This window comes from Neoarius graeffei, chromosome 6, assembly GCF_027579695.1.
Source record: "Neoarius graeffei isolate fNeoGra1 chromosome 6, fNeoGra1.pri, whole genome shotgun sequence".
In the NCBI taxonomy this organism is placed as follows: domain Eukaryota; kingdom Metazoa; phylum Chordata; class Actinopteri; order Siluriformes; family Ariidae; genus Neoarius; species Neoarius graeffei.
Genome location: NC_083574.1, coordinates 78,347,579 through 78,361,552, shown reverse-complemented (window position 1 = coordinate 78,361,552; position 13,974 = coordinate 78,347,579). Strand labels below are relative to the sequence as shown.

At 42.7% G+C, this 13,974-nt stretch overlaps 1 protein-coding gene across 2 annotated transcripts in view; it reads left to right on the top strand.

The window, feature by feature from the left end:
- zbbx (zinc finger, B-box domain containing) overlaps positions 1-13,974 on the top strand; it is a 104,221-nt gene that overhangs the window by 30,007 nt on the left and 60,240 nt on the right. For both annotated transcript variants that reach the window (XM_060922993.1, XM_060922994.1), the window contains exons 4-6: positions 848-923; positions 5,326-5,377; positions 8,855-8,958. In XM_060922993.1, coding sequence (XP_060778976.1) covers positions 848-923; positions 5,326-5,377; positions 8,855-8,958 — 232 coding nt within the window. The remainder of the gene's footprint in view (positions 1-847; positions 924-5,325; positions 5,378-8,854; positions 8,959-13,974) is intronic.

Here is a 13,974-nt window from a genome sequence, read left to right as displayed (position 1 = left end):
CTCTTTCTCTCCTTTATTTTTGCTTTTTTCATATTCATCATTTCTCATAATTCTTTTTCTTTTTCTTCCCCTTTCTACTTTCTCTTTCTTTTTTACAGGCTCTCTTTTTCATCCTTTTCTAACTCTGTCTCTTTCTTTGTCATTCTCTGCTAGCTTTTCTTCTCTCTCTCTCTCTGTCTCTCTCTCTCCCCCCGTTTTGTTCTCATTATCATACTCATCTCATCTCATTATCTCTAGCCGCTTTATCCTGTTCTACAGGGTCGCAGGCAAGCTGGAGCCTATCCCAGCTGACTACGGGCGAAAGGCGGGGTACACCCTGGACAAGTCGCCAGGTCATCGCAGGGCTGACACATAGACACAGACAACCATTCACACTTACGGTCAATTTAGAGTCACCAGTTAACCTAACCTGCATGTCTTTGGACTGTGGGGGAAACTGGAGCACCCGGAGGAAACCCACGCGGACACGGGGAGAACATGCAAACTCCGCACAGAAAGGCCCTCGCCGGCCACAGGGCTCGAACCCGGACCTTCTTGCTGTGAGGCGACAGCGCTAACCACTACACCACCGTGCCGCCCCCATTATCATACTCACTTTCTATTTCTTAGATTTTTGTCACAATCTCTGTCTTTTTCCTCTCGATCCTCACTCTGTGACTCTGTCTTTCTCTCTCTTTCACTTTTGAGGTAAATTTATTTTATTGTTATTTATTGAAGGTTATAAATTCCTCTTTAACTGTGATTTCTCATTTGGCTTGTTTTAAAAGTGATTTATGAACTTAACCTCAGAGTTTGAACATAACAGTGGCTGTACATCGAAACATCACAGATCACATGTTTCTAACAGGAAGAATGATGCTCTTCACTGGAAATCTGCTCAGACCCAAGATGGGACAAGGGACAAAGAGAAAAAGCTGAACAAAGTGAGGATTCACTCTGCCATACATTCAGTTCTGAAAGTCAGTAACTTTTCCAAAGCACTGGCTATGTCTCAATTAATGCATTATTTTCTTATACTATGTGCTTGCCAATCTAGTGCATGGATTTTGAAGGACTGTGCCTTAAATCACTATTGTTTTACACTAAAAACTAAAATGACAGATCATTGTTATTTACTTGCACTAGAACACGGGACAATTGCAAAATTTAAAACACAACATGGCTGTTAAAACTATTTGGTCCCGATTTGCATTTATGGCATAGTGCCACCCTTGTTGTGCTGAGTGGACTAAACTGGGAAGAAAAAAAAACAGCCATGCTGATATTCAATATAACAGCATGACCTTCGAGTGTGTTATTGCTTTTATACAACAAAGCAAATTCTCATCTCATCTCATCTCATCTCATTATCTTTAGCCGCTTTATCCTTCTACAGGGTCGCAGGCAAGCTGGAGCCTATCCCAGCTGACTACGGGCGAAAGGCGGGGTACACCCTGGACAAGTCGCCAGGTCATCACAGGGCTGACACATAGACACAGACAACCATTCACACTCACATTCACACCTACGGTCAATTTAGAGTCACCAGTTAACCTAACCTGCATGTCTTTGGACTGTGGGGGAAACCGGAGCACCTGGAGGAAACCCACGTGGACACGGGGAGAACATGCAGACTCCACACAGAAAGGCCCTCGCCGGCCCCGGGGCTCGAACCCAGGACCTTCTTGCAAAGCAAATTCTCATCTCATCTCATTATCTCTAGCCGCTTTATCCTTCTACAGGGTCGCAGGCAAGCTGGAGCCTATCCCAGCTGACTACGGGCGAAAGGCGGGGTACACCCTGGACAAGTCGCCAGGTCATCACAGGGCTGACACATAGAGACACACAGACAACCATTCACACTCACATTCACACCTACGGTCAATTTAGAGTCACCAGTTAACCTAACCTGCATGTCTTTGGACTGTGGGGGAAACCGGAGCACCCGGAGGAAACCCACGCGGACACGGGGAGAACATGCAAACTCCACACAGAAAGGCCCTCGCTGGCCCCGGGGCTCGAACCCAGGACCTTCTTGCAAAGCAAATTCTCATCTCATCTCATTATCTCTAGCCGCTTTATCCTTCTACAGGGTCGCAGGCAAGCTGGAGCCTATCCCAGCTGACTACGGGCGAAAGGCGGGGTACACCCTGGACAAGTCGCCAGGTCATCACAGGGCTGACACATAGAGACACACAGACAACCATTCACACTCACATTCACACCTACGGTCAATTTAGAGTCACCAGTTAACCTAACCTGCATGTCTTTGGACTGTGGGGGAAACCGGAGCACCCGGAGGAAACCCACGCGGACACGGGGAGAACATGCAAACTCCACACAGAAAGGCCCTCGCCGGCCCCGGGGCTCGAACCCAGGACCTTCTTGCTGTGAGGCGACAGCACTAACCACTACACCACCGTGCCGCCCGCAAAGCAAATTCTATGAATAGGAAATTAATACTGAGTAGGTGGCACTTTGGACATGGCGAAATGTTCCATTTATTTTTGCTCAGTGAGTGGAGATAGATCTTGAAGAAGCCCCACTCACTTTATAGCGCATCGACTCGCTGGCTCACTTGCTCACACCAATTTGTACATTCCCGTTAGTGGTGCTTCCGGTAAAATTGGCATCCCTTCGTCCTTTTCATATTCATTTGACAAGCTTTCATATTTTAAGTCAGAAGTTATCTCATCTCATCTCATTATCTCTAGCCGCTTTATCCTTCTACAGGGTCGCAGGCAAGCTGGAGCCTATCCCAGCTGACTATGGGCGAAAGGCGGGGTACACCCTGGACAAGTCGCCAGGTCATCACAGGGCCGACACATAGACACAGACAACCATTCACACTCACATTCACACCTACGGTCAATTTAGAGTCACCAGTTAACCTAACCTGCATGTCTTTGGACTGTGGGGGAAACCGGAGCACCCGGAGGAAACCCACACGGACACGGGGAGAACATGCAAACTCCACACAGAAAGGCCCTCGCCGGCCCCGGGGCTCGAACCCAGGACCTTCTTGCTGTGAGGCGACAGCGCTAACCACTACACCACCGTGCCGCCCGTCAGAAGTTATATTCCTGAAAAGTAACATGTCCACTGGTGATGTCATGAACACTACTATAATAACCATTTAGAAGTAGGAAGTGGAATTTTACATAATAAGCGGAATGATGTACACAGTGAAACGTCCCAGTGCTTTTGTTGCAAAAAATATCAGCACTCTTGGAACGCTGCTTGACCAGTCAAATTAGTGGACCAGAACTAACTGCTGTATAATTATTCTTTTTATCATTGAAATTATTTCTTTTACGCCGTTTTGATTGGCTGAGTGAACTGCAAATAACTGCCTACACATAATGGTCTGCTCATGTGCATGATGGTGGAAAGCCATTTTGCTGCAAATATTGGTCTGGTCATGCACAGTTACTTTGCACTTTTGTCAACATAGCTCAATTTCTTTGTTATCGTTTGACTCATCACGTGAACTTTATAATGGGTATTTCAAAAAAAATAATTTGAATGATAAAACAATTATTGAACTTGGTTTTCGCAAAATATCGTGATTTGTTAATGTCTCGCAAACAATTATTTGCTTCTGCCTTCAGCATCGGCAAATAATTGCTTGCTGACCACTAACAAATCATGATATTTTGTTCAGCCTCGTCCAATGATTGCTTATTGTTAAATTATTATTATATAACAAATATAAGACGATTAATTCTAATTCTAGACATATTTACTCATTTCAAGCTTAAAATGGTCTCATTCTATTGGCAGATAATTATGCTTCTTTTTTGAAATAAATGCTTAACATAAGTAAAATTATATCTGCCAATACCACAAAACTTTTTCAAACTTGTATATCAGCATATATGAAAATTTCTTGAAATATACTTAATAATCTTATATATTTTAAAAACAATCCAATAAAGAGAATGATTAGTCCATACTCCATACTTAATATATTGGTACTTGCTCAGTATATATATATATATATATATATATATATATATATATATATATATATATATATATATGCGGCGTGTATATATGTGTGGGATATTTATGCGAGATATTTATTTCAGGTTTTTTGAAATAAATTTTTTTATTTTTTATTGATTTATTTATAAATTGGTTTTAAATAATACATTCTTAGTCAGGGTCAGCTGAGGAAATTACTGCAGAATAATTTTTTGATAAATGATTAACATTTTTTTCCAGAGGCTAAAAAAATGGAATTTTTGCTTGTTTTGGGGCTGTCCATGTCCAGCATTAATTTTATTTTTAATGTCACATTCGACAGTAGTGGTTAATAGCTCATATGAAAGTAGACACTTTAGGCTTTAAGAATTTGCAGTTTTTCACAAGTATTTCTTTTTTAATCTGGCCTACTAGGTTTAAAGCTGCCATAAACTGAATGCTGAAATGTCCAAGTACAACGCCAATAATTATTTTTAAAAATATTATAATTTTATTGTGTCAGTTGTGTATAGGTGTTTTACTATCAGAAAATCTTAGTTGTGCTGTCCGTTTTATCTGTGTAGTAATGTTATTATGGAGAGGTGTGAATTGTTTTCTCAGCAGGGGGCTCACACCCCTGTCAGTCCTGCGCGCTGTGGTGCATGCGCCTGAAGGCACGCCTCGGGCTGCACGCGCACCGAGTGAGCTCCAGTATGCTCGCCGTGAACAAGGCGCACCTGAACTCAATTAGAGCACTATGTGTTTGGCTATTTAAGGATTGCGCTGATACAAGTGCGAGGCGAAGTATTACGTTACGTTAAGTATGCATTACTGAGCCTTTCTGCCTTTGTTCTTGTTTTCCTGGTTTCTAGTTCTTGTTCCTGTTTCTAGTTCTTGTTCTCGCCTAGCCTCTGACATACTGTTTGCGCTTCGACCAACCCTTTGCCTGTTTTCATGTTTCTGATCTTGCCTGCCGTTTTGGACTGTTTGCCTTTGTGTGTGTTTTATGTACTTTGTGTATATATTGCACTGTATTAAACTAAACACTTCTGCACATACATCTGCCTCCCTCGCGTACCTGACAACCCCTCCCGTTTTTCATCACCCTGTTCACCAGCAGCTAAACAAAGAGTCATGATACTCTACACACAGAAATCCAGCTGTGTCCTGACTAATCTGCTAAAAGACTTGCAATACTAAAGTAATTCATTAGTTTATACTGATTGAAAATGTCCGATAAATTGATTTCGAGATCGAGAAAGGGTTAAGCACAAGAGTCATTAAATCAATTAATACTAAATTGATTTAAAATAGAAGTTTAGAAGTTATTCTAGAATTATGGATGATATAAATTGTGTGTATTTGTGTGTTTTCGAGCAGAATTCCCACAGCAAGATAAAAATAAGAGCACTGAAGGATGAGCCTCTGCTAGGTAAGTGTGTGTGTGTTTAAGCTAAATTGAAACTGAGTGAATGTGTGTGTGTATTCCTGCCTTGTGCCCAATATTCCTGGGACCCACCAACATCTTGACCATCAGTTACTGAAGATGAATGAATGAATGTGGAGTTACTCCAGGGCTAAAACATACCACCTTGGTCAGTAGAACCAGATTTAGCAAATAGCATGTGTCTACTTTGGTTGCTTCTAAGGAATGTCCTTTTTTTTTCATCAGGTACTTCTTGAATTTATTCAGTTCAAATTACTACATAATGCCCAGGAGGTACAGAAATATATAGAACCCTGATTCCAAAAAAGTTGGGGGACAGTACAAATTGTAAATAAAAACGGAATGCAATGATGTGGAAGTTTCAAAATTCCATATTTTATTCAGAATAGAACATAGATGACATATCAAATGTTTAAACTGATAAAATGTATCATTTAAAGAGAAAAATCAGGTGATTTTAAATTTCATGACAACAACACATCTCAAAAAAGTTGGGACAAGGCCATGTTTACCACTGTGAGACATCCCCTTTTCTCTTTACAACAGTCTGTAAACGTCTGGGGACTGAGGAGACAAGTTGCTCAAGTATAGAGATAGGAATGTTAACCCATTCTTGTCTAATGTAGGATTCTAGTTGCTCAAGTGTCTTAGGTCTTTTTTGTTGTATCTTCCATTTTATGATGCGCCAAATGTTTTCTATGGGTGAAAGATCTGGACTGCAGGCTGGCCAGTTCAGTACCCGGACCCTTCTTCTACGCAGCCATGATGCTGTAATTGATGGAGTATGTGGTTTGGCATTGTCATGTTGGAAAATGCAAGGTCTTCCCTGAAACAGACGTCATCTGGATGGGAGCATATGTTGCTCTAGAACCTGGATATACCTTTCAGCATTGATGGTGTCTTTCCAGATGTGTAAGCTGCCCATGCCACACGCACTAATGCAACCCCATACCATCAGAGATGCAGGCTTCTGAACTGAGTGCTGATAACAACTTGGGTCGTCCTTCTCCTCTTTAGTCCGAATGACATGGCGTCCCTGATTTCCATAAAGAACTTCAAATTTTGATTCGCCTGACCACAGAACAGTTTTCCACTTTGCCACAGTCCATTTTAAATGAGCCTTGGCCCAGAGAAGACGTCTGCGCTTCTGGATCATGTATAGATATGGCTTCTTCTTTGAACTATAGAGTTTTAGCTGGCAACGGCAGATGGCACGGTGAATTGTGTTCACAGATAATGTTCTCTGGAAATATTCCTGAGCCCATTTTGTGATTTCCAATACAGAAGCATGCCTGTATGTGATGCAGTGCCATCTAAGGGCCCAAAGATCACGGGCACCCAGTATGGTTTTCCGGCCTTTACCCTTATGCACAGAGATTCTTCCAGATTCTCTGAATCTTTTGATGATATTATGCACTGTAGATGATGATATGTTCAAACTCTTTGCAATTTTACACTGTCGAACTCCTTTCTGATATTGCTCCACTATTTGTCAGGGCAGAATTAGGCCAAGTTTACATTAGACTGTATCTGTCTCGTTTTCTTTGCGGATGCACTGTCCGTTTACATTAAAACGCCTGGAAACGCCGGGAAACGGGAATCTGCCAGGGTCCACGTATTCAATCCAGATCGTGTCTGATCCGGTGCTGTGTAAACATTGAGAATACGCGGATACGCTGTGCTGAGCTCTAGCTGGCGTCGTCATTGGACAACGTCACTGTGACATCCACCTTCCTGATTCGCTGGCGTTGGTCATGTGACACGACTGCTGAAAAATGGCGCGGTCTTCCGCCTTGTATCACCTTTCATTAAAGAGTATAAAAGTATGAAAATACTGCAAATACTGATGCAAATACTGCCCATTGTGTAGTTATGATGGTCTTTAGGCTTGCCATCCTTTCACTTGCAAGTGGTAAGTGACTTGCGCACAGCGGCTCAGTCCCGAATCACTGCTCGTGCACTACACTTGCACGCTCTGTGAGCTGCGCAGGGCCGGAGTGCGCACCCTCCAGAGGGCACTTGCTGTTCAGGGCGGAGTGATTTGGAGCGCAGCCGCTGAGGAGGAAGCGATGAGCCGCACTGATACATTTCAACTTACGTGCCGAATTAGTCATGTGATTAGCATATCCGTGTATTGGCGTTGCTGTGTGCACGCTAATCGTTTTTAAAAACGTTAATCTGATGATCTGCTGATACGGTCTAATGTAAACCCCACCTTAGGGGGATTGGTGATCCTCTTCCCATCTTTACTTCTGAGAGCCGCTGCCACTCCAAGATGCGCTTTTTATACCCAGTCATGTTAATGACCTATTGCCAATTGACCTAATGAGTTGCAATTTGGTTCTCCAGCTGTTCCTTTTTTGTACCTTTAACTTTTCCAGCCTCTTATTGCCCCGTCCCAACTTTTTTGAGATGTGTTGCTGTCATGAAATTTCAAATGAGCCAATATTTGGCATGAAATTTCAAAATGTCTCACTTTCGACATTTGATATGTTGTCTATGTTCTATTGTGAATACAATATCAGTTTTTGAGATTTGTAAATTATTGCATTCCGTTTTTATTTACAATTTGTACTTTGTCCCAACTTTTTTGGAATCGGGGTTGTAAATATGTAATCTGCATAAACCCCATACTCACTGATAATTTGACCAAATGGCAGCATATAAAAGGAAAACAAAACAGTTCAACTGTGGAGAGCACTGCAGACCAGCATAGATCATCAGTACAGTTAGTTCTGATCATGGTCAGAGAGTGTAGAATACTGAAGAATATTCTTTGTATAGGTTGAATATAGCAGCTATGTGAAGTGCAACTCAAGGCAATTTTCAAACCAGACTACTTCTGTTATCATATAATCACTGACACTTACAGTATGTAACAAAAATAAGTGTTAAAAATCATTGATGAACAGATGGCCATCCTTATGCTACCATCAGTTTCCTGAACCAGTACAGTTCAGTTTACATGAGCATTGCCAGTGATGATTCTATAAAGTAGGATAAATTACAAAGCAGCAGTTATAAATTTTGTGTAATTTCATAAACATTAGGATTAATAAATGTCACTTTGCATGAAGTGTATTTAATATACTTTTGTTGTGTTATGCTACATTATCATGCTGAATGCTGTAGCCTGCATGAAAAGGAGCAGAATATGCACTAACACAGCTGAAGGGAGGTGGATTTTCCCAAGGCTGCACACAGTTTATTATAGATAAATGAAACTTTATAACACAAACCATATTTGAACTTGACCTATGTTAACTTCAAATTCATTGTCAGTTTCCATTTAGAAACGTGTGTAACCAAATCAGTAATATTATAAATAGTAATATATATTTATATTACTGGAGAAGGTCTGTGCTTGTCTGGAAATTATTTGCATAAGTACCCAGTTTGTATTAATCATGCATAGCGTTCTAAATTATTTAAGATGTGTGAGATTGTGTCTGTTTGTTCTAGTTGAAAGGGTGCCAGAGCCTCCACCTTCAAAGGATGGACAGAGCAGAAAATCCAGGCTGAAAAGAAAGGCATGTGGCCAGTGTGAAGCTCAAACCGCTGGACTGGTGAGTCATCATTTGTCCGTATTCTACATGAAATAGTAGTTTGTCTCTCTTGTTTAGATGTGGTGATTTCTGTGTTACCATATGTTTCCACTTCACAATCTACTCATTGAGGAACGCATGCATGGAAGAGGGCAGCCTGCTTACCCACAGTATGGGGCCAGCAACCCTTAGTTGTGGAAATTTTACCCACTACAGACCCAATTATATCTAACAAGCAACTACAACATCTGTGTCATATACCTGGGCAGTGTAACAGCGGTTATGATGGACTCCGGGTAAAGCCTCGAGGACCCTGCAGTTCTGATCAGCCCAGATCTGTGCGCAAATATCCAAATCAAGTTAAGGTAGCATCTTTGAACGTTTGGACTCTGTCTGATGCACCAACATCTAAGTGTCAGGCTCCAGAGTGCTGATCAGCATTAGTAGCTACTGAGCTCAGACGCCTCAAAATCAATACAACCTGTCTAAGCAAATGCCAGATTCCAGAAGAAGGTGAAACTGTAGAAGGGAGACTACACCCATTTTCCATTCCGGAAGACCATCCAATCAACCAAAGCTTGAAGGAGTCGCCATTGCTGTAAAGACCAAACTTCGCCCCTACATGATCAACTGGAAGAGGATCAGTTCTAGGGTGATGAGTATGAGAATCAAGTCGGATAAGTTCATGGCCACATTTATAAGCATCTATGCTTCAACTTACAAATGCCCATCTGAAGAGAAAGCTCTGTTCTATGACCAGCTGTCCGAGGTCACATTACATTCACATTATCTCTAGCCGCTTTATCCTTCTACAGGGTCGCAGTCAAGCTGGAGCCTATCCCAGCTGACAACGGGCGAAAGGCGGGGTACACCCTGGACAAGTCACCAGGTCATCACAGGGCTGACACATAGACACAGACAACCATTCACACCTACGGTCAATTTAGAGTCACCAGTTAACCTAACCTGCATGTCTTTGGACTGTGGGGGAAACCGGAGCACCCGGAGGAAACCCATGCGGACACGGGGAGAACATGCAAACTCCACACAGAAAGGCCCTCGCCGGCCCCGGGGCTCGAACCCAGGACCTTCTTGCTGTGAGGCGACAGCGCTAACCACTACACCACCGTGCCACCAGCTGTCCGAGGTATTAACTGCAATTCCCAGACTCAACAGAGTTTTCCTGTTTGGTGACTTTAATGCCTGTGTCAGAACCAACACAGAAGCCTGGCCCAGTGTAATCGGCCAGCACGGTCTTGACAACGTCAATGAACAGGGAACCCTGTTGCTAGAACTGTGCACCAGCTTTGGCCTCTGAATTACCAACACACTTTTCTCTCATGCTGATATACATAAAGGGAACTTGGCTTCACCCAAGATCGAAATGATGAAACCTTATTGATTTCATCATCAGAGCACTATAAGAGTGATGTCCTCAATTCAAGAGTACACCACGGTGCTGACTGCTGGTCAGATGGTGCTAAGATGGTGTGTGCCTGCTTGAGACTTTGTTTCCACATATCTGCCCAAAAGTGAAGAAATAATGCACTAAAACAACTAAATGTCAAGCATCTTAAAGACTCAGCCATAACACAACAGATGCAGGAGTCATTTTGCAACAATCTGTCCAACAACTGCACTGAAAACTAGACTCTTGACCAGCAGTGGGAGAATCTTCATGATTTCCTTTACACCAGTACCAAGAATACTGTTGGTTTTCAAAAGCGTATTCATCGTGACTGGTTTGACGAAAATAACTTTACCATCATGGAACTAATGCATAGGAAGCATGCTGCTTTCCAAGCAGTTCATAGCAATGACACCCCAGCTAACTGAGATTTACAGTGGGACAAAAAAGTATTTAGTCAGTCACCAATTGTGCAAGTTCTCCCACTTAAAAAGATGAGAGAGGCCTGTAATTTTCATCATAGGTACACTTCAACTATGAGAGACAAAATGAGAAAAAAAATATCCAGAAAATCACGTTGTCTGATTTTTAAAGAATTTATTTGCAAATTATGGTGGAAAATAAGTATTTGGTTAATAACAAAAGTTCATCTCAATACTTTGTTATATACCCTTTGTTGACAATGACAGAGGTCAAACATTTTCTGTAAGTCTTCACAAGGTTTTCACACACTGTTGCTGGTATTTTGGCCCATTCCTCTATGCAGATCTCCTCTAGAGCAGTGATGTTTTGGGGCTGTCTCTGGGCAACACAGACTTTCAACTCCCTCCAAAGATTTTCTATGGGGTTGAGATCTGGAGACTGGCTAGGCCACTCCAGGACCTTGAAATGCTTCTTACGAAGCCACTCCTTCGTTGCCCGGGCGGTGTGTTTGGGATCATTGTCATGCTGAAAGACCCAGCCACGTTTCATCTTCAATGCCCTTGCTGATGGAAGGAGGTTTTCACTCAAAATCTCACGATACATGGCCCCATTCATTCTTTCCTTTACACGGATCAGTCGTCCTGGTCCCTTCGCAGAAAAACAGCCCCAAATCATGATGTTTCCACCCCCATGCTTCACAGTAGGTATGGTGTTCTTTGTATGCAACTCAGCATTCTTTCTCCTCCAAACATGACAAGTTGAGTTTTTACCAAAAAGTTCTATTTTGGTTTCATCTGACCATATGACATTCTCCCAATCCTTTTCTGGATCATCCAAATGCTCTCTCGCAAACTTCAGACGGGCCTGGACATGTATTGGCTTAAGCAGGGGGACATGTCTGGCACTGCAGGATTTGAGTCCCTGGCGGCGTAGTGTGTTACTGATGGTAGCCTTTGTTACTTTGGTCCCAGCTCACTGCAGGTTATTCACTAGGTCCCCCCGTGTGGTTCTGGGATTTTTGCTCACCGTTCTTGTGATCATTTTGACCCCATGGGGTGAGGTCTTGCGTGGAGCCCCAGATCGAGGGAGATTATCAGTGGTCTTGTATGTCTTCCATTTTCTAATAATTGCTCCTACAGTTGATTTCTTCACACCAAGCTGCTTACCTATTGCAGATTCAGTGTTCCCAGCCTGGTGCAGGTCTACAATTTTGTTTCTGGTGTCCTTTGACAGCTCTTTGGTCTTGGCCATAGTGGAGTTTGGAGTGTGACTGTTTGAGGTTGAGCCTCTTAAAGAAGTTGTTACAGGTCTGTGAGAGCCAGAAATCTTGCTTGTTTGTAGGTGACCAAATACTTATTTTACCGAGGAATTTACCAATTAATTCATTAAAAATCCTACAATGTGATTTCCTGGATTCTTTCCCCCCGTTCTGTCTCTCATAGTTGAGGTGTACCTATGACGAAAATTACAGGCCTCCCTCATCTTTTTAAGTGGGAGAACTTGCACAATTGGTGGCTGACTAAATACTTTTTTGCCCCACTGTATATTGGTGGGCTATGAACACCTGTCAAAAGGAGCTTCACTGCCTTCAAAACCAATGGTGGCTGGATTGTGCTAAAGAAGTTGAACAGCATGTAGAAAGACATAATTCCAGGTCATTCTTCCAGGTGGTTAAATTTGTGTTCCAGTGGCACCAAAGTGATATCAGCCCTATTACTGATGACCCTAGCAACAGGTTAACAGAGAAAGAGAATATCTTGGCACATTGGAAGCAGCATTTCATCGATCTCCTGAACCAGCCAGGAATAGCAAATTTTAGCGTCATTGATGAATTAACAGAGAATGACTTACTCAGTAACCCTGTGATGACCTGGCGACTTGTCCAGGGTGTACCCTGCCTTTCGCCCGTAGTCAGCTGGGATAGGCTCCAGCTTGCCTGCGACCCTGTAGAAGGATAAAGCGGCTAGAGATAATGAGATGAGATGAGACTTACTCAGTGAGCTTGAAATACCCCCAAGCATCGAGGAAGTTAAGTCAGCCCTCACTTACCTGGCTGACAACAAAGTCCCAGGCCCAGACTGCTTACCAGCAGAGGTTTTCAAAGCAAGTGGACCAGCTCTCCTCACTGAGCTCTTAAACAACCTCCTGTCCATCTGGGAGGCAGAGTGGGTCACACAAGAACTGAAGAATGGCCACATCATCCCTATCTTTAAGAAACATTACCATTTCACCTGTGGTAACTACAGAGGGATCACACTTCTCTCTGTCATCAGCACACTATTTGCTCAGGTCATCCTGAATAGAGTGTGGCTCTGCATTGAGAAGCACCTCCTGAAGGTGCAGTGCAGCTTTAGGGAAAGACATTCTACAAGTGATATGATGGTTGTTATTTGACAGCTCTTAGAAGAGTGCAGAGAACAACATCAGGAATTGCACATAGTCTTTGTGGACTTGGTTAAGGTGTTCGATTTGGTTAGCAGACCCCTCATGTGGACACTGCTACCTAAGATTGGAATACCCCCCAAAATAGTCACCATCATCCAGAGTTTTCATGATGGTATGGTAGCGAGAGTTCTGATTGGCGGGGAGCTCACTGAACTGTTCAAAGTAACCAATGGCCTGTGTCAAGGATGCATCCTAGCACCCACGCTGTTAATCTTTTACTTTACCTTTGTCCTTTCCCATACCCCTGGAATTTGGTGTGGAAATCACACACAAGCTCAATGGTAGACTTTTCAACCTTCAAATGCTTAAAACTAAGTCAACAGTAACCACAAAGCTTGATGACTTCCTCTATGCTGATGATGCCGCTTTGGTAACTATGACTCCTGAATCTTTACAAGAAGGTATCATTACATTAAATTACTTTTGCAGCGCCTGGGGTTTGGCAAGCAGGAAATCCAAGACTTAGTTAATACATGTTCAGTGTGATCAACCACTCACTGTTATGATTGATGACTCTGAGTTGAAGTGTGCAAAAACATTGACATACATTGGCAGCAGTATGTCTAACGATGCAACTCTCAATTGGGAAATTCAACGCAGACTCTCTCACAATGCGACAGCTTTCAGTGCCTTGCGATCCAGATGATGACACAGGGGAGTTCTTACTCTATCTACCAAGCTGACTGCATATAAGGCAATAGTTCTACCATTGCTCCTTTATGGATCCTAAACATGTCCAACCATAGCTAACCACATCCGCC